The sequence below is a fragment of the Haemaphysalis longicornis genome, unplaced genomic scaffold (genome assembly GCF_048455015.1).
Source record: "Haemaphysalis longicornis isolate Haplotype H1 unplaced genomic scaffold, Haemaphysalis longicornis Haplotype H1 scaffold_3, whole genome shotgun sequence".
Lineage (NCBI taxonomy): Eukaryota > Metazoa > Arthropoda > Arachnida > Ixodida > Ixodidae > Haemaphysalis > Haemaphysalis longicornis.
In genome coordinates this window covers 100,091,081-100,108,869 of record NW_027526335.1, presented here as the reverse complement: position 1 = coordinate 100,108,869, position 17,789 = coordinate 100,091,081, and the positions used below count along the sequence as shown (strand labels likewise).

At 45.4% G+C, this 17,789-nt stretch overlaps 2 protein-coding genes across 2 annotated transcripts; both read right to left on the bottom strand.

Annotated features, from left to right (window-relative positions):
* Positions 1-3,335: 3,335 nt before the first annotated feature.
* Positions 3,336-7,833, bottom strand: LOC144173349 (very long chain fatty acid elongase AAEL008004-like). The gene is made up of 2 exons (XM_077701822.1): positions 7,604-7,833; positions 3,336-4,861 (listed from the first exon to the last, which is right to left on the bottom strand). Exon 2 carries the CDS (start codon positions 4,839-4,841, stop codon positions 3,900-3,902), a length of 942 nt encoding a protein of 313 aa, XP_077557948.1. The 5' UTR covers positions 4,842-4,861; positions 7,604-7,833; the 3' UTR covers positions 3,336-3,899.
* Positions 7,834-12,162: 4,329 nt separating this feature from the next.
* Positions 12,163-17,533, bottom strand: LOC144174942 (very long chain fatty acid elongase AAEL008004-like). The gene is made up of 2 exons (XM_077703935.1): positions 17,393-17,533; positions 12,163-14,081 (listed from the first exon to the last, which is right to left on the bottom strand). Exon 2 carries the CDS (start codon positions 14,060-14,062, stop codon positions 13,121-13,123), a length of 942 nt encoding a protein of 313 aa, XP_077560061.1. The 5' UTR covers positions 14,063-14,081; positions 17,393-17,533; the 3' UTR covers positions 12,163-13,120.
* Positions 17,534-17,789: the final 256 nt, after the last annotated feature.

The window sequence follows — 17,789 nt, the reverse complement described above, 5'->3', positions numbered from 1 at the left end:
GAGAGGGTGATCTCGAGTTATAAGGCCGAACTTGGCCGTTAGAAATGGTTCTTGTCTGAGCGCTGAGCTGGCAGTTCCCGGCGAGATAAGGAGTCTCGACCGTTAACGCTAGGTTGGGATTTGTGAGCCCCCTAGTTGAGGTTAAGATCGCGTCGGAGGTTTAGGGTGCAGCGCCGCACCGGGCAACTAGACGTATCTTGCGGCGAGACAGAGTCTCGGCCGTGGTTTCTCGAGCGGTTTGTGTACGCTCCGAGAACAGGAGAGTTAGACGAAGTTGAGGAGCTCGAGTGATTTGTGCGTACTCGGAGCTAGCGTATAGCTGAAGATTGAAGTTTTCTTTTTATTTCTCATGTACCCAGTTATCCTACTGTAAATAGCTGTACATAAACTTCCGTTTCACTTAATCAACTTTAACGCCTCGAGTTCATCAATTCGACCGCCGTCTCCAAGAACTTCAACACCATCGCCCAGCCAGCCTCCTGCCAAATTAACCGGAGCCCGGGCGATTGGGTTCCTGATCGACATCGGACTTCGGGGAAACAATCTTTACTGCTGACCTTTTATTCTTGTACAAACTGGTCCACAGCCTCATTGATTGTACAGAGTTGTTGGGTGCCATAAATTTGAGAACCCCGACAGGCAACACCAGGGCACCTAGACCGTTTCATGTCCCCGCCTGTTTCAAGAGTCCCGTGGGACGCATTCAGCACCTATATAATATCCACGCAGAAAGTTTGGACGTATTCCATCGTCCCTTTCCAGCTTTTTGTAAGGAACTGCGTAGCTTGACAAACCAGGAGTAGTTTGCTTGCCCTAGTATGTAACTTCAACTCACGCACTTTATGCTGCCGGGGTTAGGTTTATCTATGTATGCTAATTGTTTCGATGATTCACTTGAATATGCAAGTTTTATGCCTTCATTGTGGCGCGATTTTTAGCTAATATCTTTTTTCGGTTTACATGTTTCAGTGTACAGAGTTTTAATCATGTCTTGTTGTCTTACACTTGCCTTGTTTGCATATGTGCGCGGGTCATGTGCGTGTTTCGGCGTGTGTGTATCTCAAAGTGCCTCATTCTCGTTCAGACTAAACAAGGCTATTTTCTATATTTTTCTGAGATATGCACTTTTCTTTCCGCACCAGCACATCGTTCCTGGACACACTATTAAACAATTAATTGGTTGATTCATTCGTCATTTTTATTATCTCTGCGATTTGTTGGTCTGATCATTTATGTCTATACTCCTGCCATTGTTTTTTCGCTATTTTTCTGTCAAACGTGTTGCTATGTTTGTTGTGTGTCTCGACAAGATGGGACATAGCAAATGCATCGCTCGTTTTACGCTAATACTTTATTCCAGCGTAACTTTTCAGAATTCTAAACTCTCGTTTTATATGTACAATCTGTCTCTATCATATGCACTGTGTATTTTGTTGTATATTTCCTTTTCTCAAGTGCCTTGAACGTTTCGCTGGCCGAGGGCCATAGCTTGCAACACTGTTTTTTTTTTGCTTTTTTTCTGAATTTCTGTAAGTATTTTTACTTTATTTTTTCTGTCATATCGAGGATTTTGTGTGTTGTGCCGTGCTGTTCTACGTTTCTTTTATTAATGTTTTGTATATGGTGTGCCAGCATCAAGACCTTAGGGTTGTTCCTGGGCACCGAAAATAAAGGTTGATTGACTGATTGATTGATTGATCATCATCATCATCAACATCCTCGTCGTCATCGTCGCCGTCATCATCATCAGCCTATCTACGCCTACTGCAGGGCAAATGCCTCTCCCACTGATTTCCAATTATCTCGATCCTGTGCTGAGTGCAACCAATTTACCCTCGCAAACTTCTTGATCTCATCTGCCAATCTATTCTTCTGCCGCCCGTGCCACGTTTTCCTTCTCTAATCAAGTTTGTTTATGAATTTTCCACAGTTCTAAATACATACAAAACACTTTTTTTCCATATCTCTTCCCGATCGATTTAAGGAGGTTTGAAAGCTGCCAGAATAAGCTTTTAATGGGTGATTCTGGCAGCTAATTCCAGTGCAGCTAATTGAAGTGCAAATTTGCACTTGAATTTGATGCATAATATTTTTATTACCGTCAAAATCCCAGGGTGACGAATTCAAGTTACGAACGAATATATGAACGCAGAAGCTGTAAGTACGGCATCATGTGCCGGCACGAACTACCTCACACAGACGGGGAGGGGGGGTGTTGGCTTTGTCTGACCCGGCATTCGCCAACTGGCCTACGAGACACGGCCACATACTTGACGATGTTCGTGAATTCATATCCAATGTTTCCGGAAACAATCCTTATCCACAGTAATCAAAATACAGCAGGAACAAGACTGGTCAGAACGAGACCGTGTGTGAAAAGCGTTCCTTGAGTGGTATTGCTGCGCCATCTGGGCAGGCGGATGGTAACTATACCTTTTGCAGATAGCGGCAAAATCAGTCAACATACTACCTTCGTTTGACGTGCATGCCTATAATACACCAAGCACCATGCAATGCACCGGGGAATGAGATTTTTGGCATAAATTGCTTAATTTCTCTGTGAATAAATCATCCTTTGCTATCGTCGAGTGCCGAGGGTACTATGAAACTCAAAATCTTTAGAATGAAACAAACTAGTATTTTTTCTTCATAGCCCCTTTAAGGGACCCTGCAACACTTTTTTCAACTTTTTTTGAAATCTTAAATGCTTGCAGAGCGTAGTCACCCAACACACCGAGTACTTAGATTAGGGGGCCGCAAAGTACTTCAGCCAAAAATTACTGCTCTATGCCCATCAGATAACTTCTAAACTCTCTCAAAAGATTTTTCTCTCTTTCCCGGTCTCCATGTTCTTCGACGGCTAGAATTACGTCACTGAGAGCGTGTTGCGGCCATTGGCCGGTTTTCCTTCTTTTGCAGCAATGAACGTGTTCCAATAGCATCTTACAAAACACCCCACAAAAACAAAGCAGAAACGGAAGGCGTATCTGGCGCGATGAGCCAATCACGCAGTGCCGCTCCGTGCTGTCGATAACTATAGCTTCGCAGTGGTTCCAGACACGAAGGAAAGAGTGAAAGCGCGTATCGAAAGTGTTGCAGGGTACCTTTAAAGATAAATTTATTGGAAGTCAACACCTAATACAAACTACCGCGAACGCATTAGGAATAATGAATGCTCCTACTAAAACAAATGAAATGTACTTACCTTTCATCCACGAAAGAAATTGCCCAGAGGAAAGACAAAACAGATTTTGTAATTATTGAATGCCTTTTTTTTTGCTTGGATGTTTTTGCGTTCATATGAAATGCAGCACTAAAAAAAATCTTTGATTCAAGTAGTAGTAGCACGAATAAACTTTGAACACAGTTTATTTCTCATTCGCACATTTACAAAAAATGGTTTGCTGCCTAGAAGAGGGTCGGCTAACTTCAGAAACTTGTTCTGATTGATCATGCGGGTTCACTTCGAGTGTAGGAAACCATCATTACAGCGAGGTCATCCCGGTACAACAAAATTCAGGAAAGTGCTATGTTGATGCATCTGGAAATATAAATTCCCATTCGAGTAGTTGCAATAACTTTTCGATCATAAAGGACAATTCAGCCGCAACTAAACGCCATTTCATGCAATACGGTGTCTTGAATCCTAATAAGACGATATGAATACAGTAGCGTTACTGCTAACCAATTAGGTAAGTAATGCCTTAACGATACTTAATTTTTCGTATCCACGCCCTTCAGAGGTGAAGTTTTCACTACCCTTCCTTAGAAAAATCGAAAAGTCGAAACTTTCATTTCTATCCTTTTTGCGGAGGCCAACTTTCATCCTTTGAATGCCGGCTGCCTTCGCCCTTTAAAGCAGCATAAAGTGGTTCACCTTCAGATCAACCTGCTCAAAGCTATTGCGCTTTCTTTCCGTTTGCACTACATTCAGGGGATACAAGCTGAGCATAGTTCCCATTTGTAACACCGTCCTGCTTAGACGCGGCCCCAGCCCTGAGCTTTGCGATGCTTTCTTTCTGCCGCGTGTATGACTTGATGTAAAAGTTCACGAAAAGGCCAAGGATCAGCGCAGTCTGCGCGTTCGACACGTGGATGAGATGCCTTGGGAAGCCGCAGTTCACGAACAGAGGTATCGACATGTGCACCATGAAGATGAGGAACTGCACGATCTGCAGAGTTGTCAGGTACTTCTTCCACCACAGGTACTTGTGCACTTTGGGTCCCAGAGTGGCCAGGAAGTAGTACGTATACATGACGGCGTGCACGAAGGCGTTAATGGCAAGGCCCAACGCCGGTTGGCCCTCGGGAGCATACAGCGTCCAGAACCAGCAGTTCATCGCCACTATGGTATGGTGGATCACGTGAAGGTGGGAAATCTGGTTGAACTTCTTGCGAAGCACGAAGAACACGGTGTCGAGAAACTCCACGTAACGTACGGCCGTGAACCAGTATCCGTTGCGATAGGCCTCTTCCAGCCGTTCGTCCATATGGCCCGTGATTCCCTGGCACCAGAGGCTGTACCGGCCACCTGGTAGGTACGTTTCGCGGAGAACGAGAAGGCAGAACTTGGCGTTGAGTATTACCATGACTAGGTTGTAAAATCGAACGATGTTGGTGATCTCAAATGGCTCTCTTTTCTTCATCCAGCGAGGTCCTAGCACTTTGACGAAGTACAGATAGAACGCGATGAGGGGGAAAACAAACAAGGGATTCACGACTAGCGGGTAGTCACGCGTCCTTGGATCGCCCCACTCCTGGACCTGCGTCAAGAGAGTGATGGGGTTCCAGCTCATCGACATTTTCCCGTTGATTCCGATGTTGCGCATGTTCCCATCCATGGCTCCAGGATGATAGGACGCTGGAAAAACGAAAACGCGATATTTCGGGTAAGTCAAGAAAACGGCTGAGAATACTTTGTGAGTTCCGTACTTCTGTGAAAGCTCATCGGTCATTTTTAACACGGATACGTGAAATTGTCCCATCAGTGGAAAAAGCGGCTTCCGGCTCTAACGTCTGTTTCAACGAAACGATCTTAAAATAGAGATGGCGCCAGATTCGGGTGTAAAGAAAAGAATTGAACCCATACGACGGGATACTGAACCAAGAGTGCATCCCGCACACCTCTTCGACTTGATCATTGTAGCTTACAAAAGCTCTACCTAGTTCATGAATTCTCGACTTTGACTATGTAATGTTGACAGCCAGAACACGCAGCTAGGCAATTTTCGTTCTGCTCAACATTGAGGCAACTACATGTTAAATCTTAATATTGGCTAACAGCATGCCCATTCAGGTGGGTTTGCCACTGAGAGTGACGGCTACCGTAAGAAACTAACGGCGTTTTACCATGTACCATTTAATTACGAGCTCATTATACCACATTATTCGGCTCATTTAGATCGCTGCCATTCCCAGCGTGACACCATTTCACCGCGTTGGCACTGAGCTATAGGGCTACACGGCTGCAGGCAACCGTACGATCATTGTTGCGTCTGACCACAGTGTGGGCGAAGGGCTGCGTAGTGTTGGTACTTGGCGTTGATTGCTATAAAAAAGAAGTAAGAAAACGACGACAGCCGGATAAAATTTAAAAGAAAACTTTACTTACAATATTGTACAACGAGTTATTTCCAAAATATGTTGCAGAACATTGCTGTCCTAGCGTTCGGCAGTATGACAGCAACGTTCTGATATACTGTCTGAGCGATAGACTGCCCTACACTACACTACACTAAACTACACGGCTGCACTACACGGAAGATGGCTGACTGGTCTGACTATGAAAAGCCTATTTTCACACTCAACGACTAGCATGCGAATTTATCAAATTCGAGCCCATTGTGCGCAGGGCTGTAGATCTGTTTGGTTTGTTTCAACACTTGGGATAAACCAATGGGGAGGTCAAACGCTCACCCAACCTCTTCTCTCAATTTATCTTCTCTCCACACGCTCCAGTCGATAGAGGAGATAGAAAACTCGGCGCCGGGCGCATCTTGCCAGCCTGCGGGAGGTCCCGTCTTCGCCGTTCTGACAAGTGTCGTTGCCTCTACTCACGACAGAATTGGACACCGAGACAGCATGTCTGCGACATAACGTTCGCGCAAGGTCAACGCGCTGCAATTATTGCGGCGGGAGTCAGTGGCAGTATGTCTACGAAAAGACGGCCTATGGAAGCTCTTAGTTACACCCGTGTCGATGCGCAGTAGGGAGATGCCGTAAACGGTGACAATATTTCCCGAAGGGCCCCACTATGGCGGTCGCTGCAAATTGCAGGGGAAAAGGTTGACAACGTACGCGTGCCTCTTGCGGGCGGGTTCTTCATGTGCCGAAACATTGGCACTGTTTACTGCACCTTACAACATGTGCCGAAACATCGGCGCTGTTTACTACCAGCGCTCTCGACGTCGCATATTTCCTTTTTCGACGTTTTAGCCTTCGCCACGTGCAGAGAGAGAGCAATGGAGGGACAATACATTTGTCTTCGTAAATTTGGCAGCTGTGCTTGCCTAATTTTGAGGTATTCACAGAAAGAACGCATCTTATCATCCGCATTTCAACGGGGTAACCCAGCAGTTTCACCGTACTCTGGACGACGCTTCTTCGGTGGGCTTTTTTCCAAACCACAAAAACTGTAAATTAATTTTGCTTTCTGTCGCTCCTGACATACCACTGTATATGGCTATGCAGACAACCACTGGCTACTCGCCGTTCTACTTATTTAACGGGAATGAACCATCGTGCACCCGCAACACCTTTCAGCCTTATCGCCGAGGAATACCAGATTGTGCCTAAATCTGCCTAATGGTGCATTCGACTCGCATGATCCTTTGCGGGTGCAGAATCGAGCCGGTCACTCCTATGACCACCGCAGTCGCGAAACAGTTCACGTTTAGCGCCTTAAACCCTACACCACCCGCTTGTCGCAACATATAGTTCCTTTTTATTCGTCGACGATTCCGACGAAGATAGTGACCATGCCTGAAAGCACCAGTGTCTCAAAATGGGTATTAACTTAAATGAGATACGAATACGCTGTGCTAACAGCTGCACTATTTCATCCTCATTAATACTTTCAGAAGAAGAGTACTAGAAGACATTCCTTTAAGTCCCTAAGACAGTGCTTGGGGACGAATGGTAACAGGAGCCCTACCCCAGCGGTGACAGAGCCATTATAAATAAATAAAGAAGTTTTTTTCTCTCTCTCCCCAAACGAGCACAGCTTATTGGCGAGATCTCCGCACCTACATAGCTTACGTGGGCTGCTTAGCCGCACCTAAAAATATTTGTTGTCCTCCTTTTCTGGAGCAATATGAGTTAGAACACCACTTTGCAATAACTATTTTCGAATTCGTGAGCGCAAGCGTTTCTCATGAGAGCACGATCTCGGAGCTGTAGTGGAGTACTCTGCCGTAAACCTTGCATATGGGGAGGCCTTCATCGAGCAGTGTGAACATACATAGATGTATGAGTTAAGAAGCTATCTTTGTATAGCAACGTGTGTATGTATGTATATATATACAGGCCTGCAGGTTGACTGGACCCGAAAAATCGTACAATACAATCTGCCATTTGAGTACCTTTATAAAGCCAACCAACTTACCTTTCCCGGCGGACGTGGTCCTAGAAAGCACACGACGCCGTCCTGGTCAAAAAAAAGACGCGCCGCCTCCTGATCAGCGAGCAACTGGGGTCTGTGATAAAGCTCACTAGTGAAAAAACATCTACCGTTTCTTTTAAGTTCGACCTGAATTTGAGAGAGAATATAACCAAAGGTGTAGGTAATTCCACTTCTCTCGCACATTGCTTACTGACAACGTGTCTGTATCTGGGAAAATCCTTCACGTCGGATGCCAAACCAAACCAGCGAAACATTACGCGGGTATAAAATTGTACATCCTTCAAGGGAAGAGGGCCAGCGGTGTGCGTGTATTTCTGACGATGTCCAGCTCACTGTTGCCTTCTGAATTTCTTGACCGAAGTAAACATTGTAAGTGAGGAAAGGGGCGGCAAATGGTGGAAAGGCCGCTAAGTTATTTCGAAAGCCATAGTTTGGGGCAGCCCTTACTGTCTTTTGTTCTTTTGTACCGCAGTAATAAACTGCCTGGGCCGTAGACCCTTTTGCACACGTGCGCTTTTGTTTCGTGCATGTGCGTACCGTGAAACGCATGAAAAAATAAACAGCCTGCTCACGCCGCCCTCCTTGTCGGGCTACTTGGGACAATTGTCATTTTACAAACGCCTCAGGCAGCCATTATAATGAGAGTGGGCAAATTTACCGACAATGGCACGTGGCTTGAGCAAGCGCAAAGCCGGGAGTCATGAACGAGAAAGTCATGAGGCGGCTTTTGCGAGACGCACTGCCAAGGGAAAATAAAAGTTCGCGGTCTCAACAAGGAGGCACAGATGCAGTCTAAATGATATAAAAATATAGAGCAGACCATTCTTATAGAATCTCCCGGAGTGTATGAAACACCAACAAGGCCCTAATTTTATTTTAATTCTTATTTTAATTTTATTAGTTTATTTCGAATGGCCCTATGTGAATTCTTACGACCCGTGTGAATTTTGCGGTCATACATAAGATTCAAATGAACGTTTTCATTGGAGGAACCCTCTTATTGATCAGGAGATCCCGGATGCGAGGGCCGCAAATACCCTCCGGGTGAGCAGACCAGCAAGCGATACAGTGAATGAGCAAGTGTGTTACCCAGGAAATTTACAAGGGAGTTGGTTTTTAGGACCAAGTCAACAAGCCACCACAATAGCTGGGAGAGCCTTTGTTCAAACATTCACCTCCATGCAACCACCACAACTGCATGCCTGGCAGGCGGACCAAGAGGACACCATAACATGCGGAATTACGGGTGAAAAATCAAATTATATTAAGTACGTCATTTATAGAAATTAGAAGAGTATTTTGGCGAGTACAGAGCCATAGGGGACGCCGAAATAACTTTGACAAAATATTGGTTGTTATAACGGTGATATAAAGGCGGGTGGGGTAATGGGAAGGCAAAGATTGAATGATGTCATGCGGTGGCTCCCTACCTCGGGTATGCATAAAGGCAGCTTAGATATCCATCTAGAATGCTGCTGCCGCAGGATCGTCGGCTGTTTGACTGAAGTAAACGGTGAGTGCCACGTCAAAAATCGTTAACGATCAGAAAACGCATTGATATTGTTTTAGGCGATGTAAGGAAAGTTGAAATCGTCGCTCGGTCAGACTGGCATGAGGAAACCGCGAAGGTTGGTCAAGAAGAAATTATTCTATTTCGCGAAAACGCTATGGTATCTGCCAGGAGTGCGCCAGCAAGCAACGACTACGTTCCTTATAGACGCAAGCGAAACGCCGCACAAATACTTTCGAGATTGCTTGTAACTGACGATATAAGGGTAAAAGATATTTAATAAGAGTGTGCACGCCTACTCCAAACGCCCCAACCTATTCAGCTTGCGAATCGTTCATATATTATATTAAATAAGCACCTCATGCGACTTAGTGTCATGAGTCAGCCGTGATTATTTTAGTGGGGAGGTTTAAGCCTTTTTACCATTTAGCGACTTTTATGGTAACATAGCGGCGAAAATTCCTAGCGGAATGGCCATATTGTCATAAGTTTGTGCATCCCTGGAATGTCAAAAGGGTATAAAGAAGCGGGGAAGGCGAATTCCCGAACGTTTATGGCAATTGTTATCACTTTACCTCGATTACGGAGCCAGATTTCTAATGGTAGGTACACTTATCTATCGAGACGGATAGTGAACATGGCTTTACGCTAGTGGCTATACAAGGGAGAGCGGAGGAGAGGCGGAATAGACGTTTATTCTGGCAAACGGTGGTGGTTTAACTGTCACTTTGTGGGGTAGTTGGGGCTCACTCGAGGCACCCTTCAGCTTTGGCTTCAGATCCTGGCACGCATGAACACGCAGATGTGGTAAGCGTGGTAACAGCTGGTCAGCAGGTCCTCTCACTGCTTGGAAGAAGGGTTCGGGTTGGGGGTGAGAGATGGGGTGTGTTCGCAAGCCTACACGATGTGGTAGGGTAGTATTCGGAGAGGGCCAGAAGTTACAGGTGAAGGGGTATGGGGTGTAGGAAGGGAACGGTTGAATGGTGGTTTGTTTGTAAACGACACCAGATCAATGCTTCCTGCTTCGTTAGTGAGGGTAGGTTTGAGGCAGAGTAAGTCGAAGGTTGGGACAATGGTGAAGGATGTCGTGATAGCATAAAGCAGCAGAAGGCATTTGGGGTATTTGAGGAGGCCGTGTGTTTTGACCCTAACGGAAATGCCCTGTGTGAAAATTATACAAGTAAATTTGTTCGGTGTGCGCCAGTCACACTAGTGCTGAGTAATCCTCCCGTACTAAAACGGGGGGCCTTCATGCTTAGGGGGGTGAAGTGAACGCTTCGCCTGTTTTGTTTGCGTTAAAATTTATTAATTTTGTGCCAAATTTAGTTTTGGTCGCAGTAATTTAGTCAATAGATGCATGTCATGCAGGAGTTCTAGATGTTTATTTATAGCTGTTCATACCTCGCAAAAACTGCATGATGACTAGGGTTGAGGTTCTTTTTTGCTTTCTTTGCCTGTAGGTCCAAACAAAATGATGGGTAAACGAAGAATACAATTCTTACCTTTACGACATTTCCCGGCTAAGGTTTAATTTTTAGGAATTACTTTGGTTAAACAGGAATCACGGCTCCAAAGCAGAGCAGAATTTTGGGACACGACTGATTCGGGTCATTAGTTTTAGATGGGGAAGCTTTGTTACGAAACTTCCCTTAACTCTGTACATCCGCTCGCCCTTCCGTATATCCGTCCATCGTTAACGCGTGACGCGGTGTTTCTCCTAGGTAGACTTTTTTCTTCAATTTCGCGTGTTTTACGCGTCGAAGCAACATTTGAGCAATTTTGCTGCTCGTAGAGGGCTCTGGTTTAGTATTGATCACTTGGGGATCGTGAAGTGCTCCAAAATGTCGACGAACCGCACATTTTCACTTTTTGTCTGCATGCATAGACATGCATGGGTCAGATCGGCCCAGCGAATGACGCTTATACACGTCGAACAACGCCACAGCACGTCCGGTAACGTGACGGCGAGGCAATTAGGGGGACGTTGAAGTGCACGTTTATGCGTGGTAGCCCGGGTGTTTTATGCAACAAGTGAGAAGCGACGCCGTAGGTAAAGGCATCGTTCCTGGTATGAATTGCATGTACGGGGATGAAATACCAGAAAAAGCACGTCGCCACTGACAATTCACACCAGGAAGTTTCCACGTAGTTTTTTTAGCGCGTCGATGGACATGGTTCGCCTTGTCCTTCAGTATATTATGTGCGGCTCGAAGGACCGAAGTTTAAGCTCGCAGGCTTCTATCGGCTTCTGAAAAAGATTATAAAGTTGGATGTGAAACGTCGTTATTGGGTCCGCGGTTGTTTGTTTCCACATCACATGGTAGCAGATGCAAATGTCGTCCTTCACAAATGATGTGTACAGAAAAGCGTAAATACGTGCACCATACTCTGTGCCAACTGTCACTGAAATCACAAGGCACGACAGCACAAGTACAACAAAATCACTTGAACAAAAGCCAGCCGCCTTCTTCAAAATAACTTACCTGTGTGAAAAGATACGCTGTAACCATTAGTGTGGAGGGGACGTGCCCTATCTGTCTCCCCAACGGTGGCTGCCAAATTAGTCACGATAATCTTCTCTCACTCATCGTTGCTAGTTGCTGCCCGACGATACAGAACATTGGCGCTGGTTACGGCGGACTATCCGCAGTTTTTGTTGTGGGTTGTGGTGGTTGCAAATGAAGCTGGGTGGCGTTTTTAGAGATGGGTGTACAGGGAAAAGTTGCTGTCATCGATGTGCACCGGTGTTAGCGTGCGACCTACGTGGCGAAGTTAAATTCCTTTAACATATTTGGGAATAAGTTCTCTACTGAAATTCGGTAGACATTTTCTTCGAGCTAATTTTTGAGTGCGAGCAATATCAAACCCGCTAGGTCGAAAATTTCGCTAACCTAGACAGGTTACACAAAATGGCTGATCGAAAAAAAGAGTAAAATTAAAGCAATTGAGCTTACAAAACATCTGGGTAAATTTCTGGCTGGTTGAAAATCGAAACCAGGGCCGCCTGAATGTAAAATGAGCACACATCTCCTGCATTACCAAATACCTTTTTTATTTACAACCTACAATCATATGCCCCTCAAGGGACCCCAACAAAAGAGGAGTAAACAATTCATACATCAAAGGCAATGAACAACAAACACATATAGTACAACAAAACCGAGGCTACAGCAGAAGACAAAAGGTGAAATCACAATTCAGGCGTCCACAGTTACCAATAAGACCTCTGGAACCTGTCCAGTGCCTCTCTTGAACATTCATTAAAACTGCGCACTTGTCCTCTTTGTTATTAAATAAGGCTTTTCGTTGAGCGGTCTTGCTCGGCATGAGCATCCAAGCTCTGCAGAAGCTACGTATGGCAAACAGAAAGACAATGTCATAGGGAACACAGCTCTCACTAGCAAGAAATCACGGTACCAGGGTTTTGATCGAATAATGTCCGAGTAAGCTGCTATACATTATACCAAAATTACCCCCTCTCCGCATTTAATCAACCAATGCCTTACGCGCTCAAGATTTTCCCACAGCGTACAGTTTGTGCCCCATGGTAGAGGAGAAGAAAAGAGTGTTGCGGTGGTGGACATACACATGTTTAACACGTCGAGGAACATCACACGGTTCACCTTTGTAGAAAACAGAACGATTAACAGGGACAGGAAAGCAACCTTTGCCAAATGGTGAGAAAAATAAATACTTGGTTATTCTGTACCCATGCGGGTCAGCAACTTCGCTGGATGTCACAGTTATTAAACTGGAAAGGCTACTATTTTTTTTCTTTCATTGAACCGACAACACCTTAATGAATGTTTCAGTGTCAGGCACCCACTACTTCAACAAACAAGGCTTGCCCCTTCTCCCTGCCCTTCCTAATAAAAAAGAATATTTCCCTTTTATCCTTTGGTTATCGCCACCTTACAGCCGCTCAATGCCAATTGATGCCTCTATTTAAAGGCGAATAAATTCTCTAGCTTTACATTGCTAGCGCGAAGCTATTCCAGTTTCTTTCCGTTAGCACTACAATTGAGTGTGCCAAGTTGAGCGCAGCTGCCATTTGTCTTGCTGTCGTGCTTAGACGCGGCCCCAGCCCGGAGCTTTGCGATGCTTTCTTTCTGCCGCGTGTATGACTTGATGTAAAAGTTCACGAAAAGGCCAAGAATCAGCGCAGTCTGCGCGTTCGACACGTGGATCAAATGCCTTGGGAAGCCGCAGTTCACGAACAGAGGTATCGACATGTGCACCATGAAGATGAGAAACTGCACGATCTGCAGAGTTGTCAGGTACTTCTTCCACCACAAGTACGTGTGCACTTTGGGTCCCAGAGTTGCCAGGAAATAGTAAGTATACATGACGGCGTGCACGAAGGCGTTAATGGCAAGGCCCAACGCCGGCTGGCCCTCGGGAGCATACAGCGTCCAGAACCAGCAGTTCATCGCCACTATGGTATGGTGGATCACGTGAAGGTGAGAAATCTGGTTGAACTTCTTGCGCAGCACGAAGAACACAGTGTCGAGAAACTCTACGTAGCGCAAAGCCGCGAACCAATATCCGTTGCGGTAGGCCTCTTCCAGGCGTTCGTCCATGTAGCCAGTGATTCCCTGACACCAGAGGCTGTAGCGGCCACTCGGTAGGTACGTCTCACGAAGCACCATGAGGCAGAACTTGGCGTTGAGTATTACCATGACTAGGTTGTAAAATTGGACGACGTTGGTGATCTGAAAGGGCTCTCTGTTCTTCATCCAGCGAGGTCCTAGCACTTTGACGAAGTAAAGATAGAACGCGACGAGCGGGAACACGAACGTTGGATTCACCACTAGCGGGTAGTCGCGAGTCCTTGGATCGCCCCATTCTTGGACCTGCTTCAAGAGCGTGATCGGGTTCCAGCTCAGCGGCGTTTGCCCGTTGACTCCAAAGCTGCGCATCTTCCCATCCATCGCTTCAGGCAAAGGGGCACTACAAGAAATGATAAAGATAGCAAACGTAAGATAAGGAAAGGCAACAGCATTGCTAAACGATGGTAATACCTCTGAGGAAATTGATTAACTATTTTTGGGTATCATATGGGGCCCGTCATGCCTCTTCAAAAATAATTTTTTTCCAGCACAATATTCCTTTTGGTGGAGCTTTGTCACATGCAACTATAAGTCAGGGAATATTCCTTTGAACAAATTGGTGACAGTATACAACATTGCTCTTTTGCCATCAAGGTTGATTCATGTGCAATGAAATATCCACTGCCAGCAATATATATTGTTACGTGGCGGGAGGACAGATATGAGACGAACCATGGTAGATGAAGAGCGATCTATTTACACTATGTACATGGCGGCCATGAGAGAGTGGTGGTTCCCCTGGAAGTCCTGGAAGTCCTTCCAGGAATTCCAAAAGACTTCGAAAAAGGACTAATATAACCAAACCATCTTATAAAACCATCTTACCAAAAAGGACTAATATAACCATATTTACACTCTTGGTTTAATACTAGCGCTGCTTAGGGCAGGCACTAAAGCTTATTAGGCCCGAAATACTTTCTTTTCCCTGTTACAGGTGGTAACTGTCCTAGGCACTATTCCCCTCTCTGCTTTTCGTCTATCAGCATTCTAATCTTCTTTTCGTCCCCTCGACAGCCTTGAAGTTAACTTCCTCTCTTCCTCCCAACCGGCGGGAATTTTTCCTCCACTTTCTTTCTGTCTTTCAAAATTTTTCATCGGTTTCAATGACCTACCACATTCTCCCCTTTGCTTTCCGAGGCATTGTTGACTGCAAACCATTATGACCTTGTGTAGTAATTAGTACGGTACTACGTTTTGCTGCTGAAAAGTTTAAAACAATTAAAACATTTAAATACCATTAGCAGGCGGTGGGAACACGTAACACGTTATCCATTACATTTTCAGATGTATCGATACGTTGCTAAGCAGATATGTATTTTAATTATCGACATTGGCACGTCGTTGAAGCAAAGATGTCGTCGGCATCTCTCCGTTTGTGTCATAATTGGCAGTTTCACTGACAGGAACAAATACTAAGCCAAAATTATATTGAGGCCTAACTTAAGCACTTTAGGTCACTACAAATGCGATTCCTTGTATAAACACATTTTCTTTTGGCTATGTTGAGTACGCAATAATACATGGGAGACAGCATGAATTCTCTTCGGGAACTCCCTGTGAAGATCGCGTAAGGCAGCCGCGGAATGATTATTTTAGACCTTGAGCTTTATATCTCAATGTGTTATAAAATACGTGGCGTACAAACCACATGTTGTTAGGTACAGAAAATTGCAAAGAAAATCGGAGCGCCAGCCGGAGACGCGCACCGGGACTGGGAAACAGACGAGCTGGAAGAGGGTAGGCTGGCAACGTGCAATAAGCGCCGCATTGCGAGGTGAAGGTGCCAAAAAAGATGCTCTTGGCGATGAAAAGCGTCAAGAACGAGCGTTAATTATGACCTGACAAGTACATACCTAGCATTTTCTGACATTAAGTGATGTTCTCAGAGACCTATTAAATTCTTTATATGGCAATATTTTTGTCTCAAGCAAGTTTTCATCTCGACTGCCTACATAGCTGTAGAAGTTTGTAAAAACATCTATGGTTGTGCCGAAATTAGAAGCTCCTGTTCAGAAAACTGCGCCTTATAGCTCCTTCAGCTCTAGAACCTAAGTAAACCAGCTCTTAAATGGGTTATAGACCAAAGAGCAAGCTTTCCCGCTTTACGCTGACAGATATTTTTCAAAACACTCCCGAGCTTTCTAGCAATAGTGCGTGCAAGTATTGCGGAGTCACGAAAAGCTCGGCAAGCAAGGCTGCCACTCTTCGGACTTCGCTCATTTCCGAGACACAAAAACAAGCCTGCGGGAATCACTACAACGCTCCCGCATAGTGCTATGAAGGATATACACATGCGTCATCTGCTTCGTGGACGAAATCCGAACTTTCCGGATGAAACTATTTCCATGGCTGGAAACTTCTCGTCACTGTCCTAGGTAGTGCGAAGAGGAATAAGGTGGCTGATAAGAAGGCAGCGATGTGCCTTTTGCTCACAGGCATTTCGATGAATGCTCAGAGAACCAGGTGGCACCTAATAGCGCCGTGTGTCGAGGGCTAGGCACAGTCAAAATATAGCCGCGGTCGGCCCAACTATTGCACAAAGCTGAGCACTTCCATTAATCTTCCCGATGGCGTCGCTGAAGCCTGCAAATCTGTCACTATACACCACAGTAGGGGCTCATGAAACCAATTAGCATCACTTGTTCCGCACCGTAAAAGCATGGTGAATGGTCGTTTTGAGGTTGCAGGTTTGGAATAGTGAATTTTGTAAGTGCGCCAAGCGTGTCTTTACGACGTAGCGCAGACTTGATTCTGAGGAAGCGTACGCGAACCAAAAAAGCAGGCGACGTATTTCTGAAAAATTTTCGTCGGATTTGGTACGACGCAGTGTCTGATGGTATACTAATAAAGAAGAATATATGGTACCTTGTCGGTGACAAGTCAACCTTAGTTCGTCGAGGCGCCAGCATTTCACCGTCACCCGACGCGTGGTCTTTGTATTTCGTGTGACAAGCATAATAAATACACAACCACGGATTCACTGATGCAATGATGCACTAATGCACGGATTCCGAACGCACACATCTTTTTACTTAAAAAAAAAACGAGTATATCACCAACGGAGGCTGCGTATATCCCGAGACATCCATGCAGTTTTTTTTTCTTTTTTAGTAGCAAGCATATCTTCAATGAATTGTACACAATCCTAGAAGTTGACTCAACTGTTTAAAACGACGCTTTCGGTGAGGTCAGTAAGACGGAAGACGTCAAACCCCCGCTTATACTCGCTGACGTGGTTGTAGTTATCCAGCCGGTCGTTATCATCGACTCACTGGAACGAGGCAAAGGGTGGGGCTCCCGTTGAAGACTGTTGGCAGTACACGCAGGACACATGCAACCTACGTAGGCCGCATGATTTTAAGGGGCTTTCGAGCAAAGGATGGCAAACTGTGTTCGAGAAGCGACCTCAATGGAGCTCTAACAGACACGACCGAATTGAAGGTGCCGGATCCGAGCACAGTTGAACCAAACACTCAGCACACAAGCGATTTCGACCAGATCATTCACGCGATAAGCCGGCTCGATGCATAAACAGCACGTGTATTGTGTATTGTGAGGAAATCTCATTTTGAGCATATCGTATATTGCTCTGATAAATGTAAAAAAACGTTATCTGTTATTTCTCTATCCCTACCACTCTAGCCAACTCACCTTTCCTGCGGACAGTGAGTGGTCCTAGTGAACGCGCGACGGCGTCCACGAAGAGCTCCACCGGCGTCTGGAAGCTTCGCCCAGAAACTGACGGAGGAACAACTGTTGTCTGTGATAAACCTCGCTCGGGGGCTCACTTAAGCGAATACACCTACCGTTTCTTGGATATTCGGCAGCAATGTGAGAGTGAAAATGACAAACCGTCGCGTCATTCCCACTTGATAGCGCATTGTTTACGGATAATTTGTCTGTGTCGGGGAAATTCCTTCATGGCGAATGTCAAACGGAACCGGTGGACCATTACGCTAGTGTAAAATGTTCCTTTTTTTTGCGAGAAAAGAAGACTGGCGGTCTTGTACTTCAGACAACGTTCGCCTCCTCAGTCAAATTTTTCCCC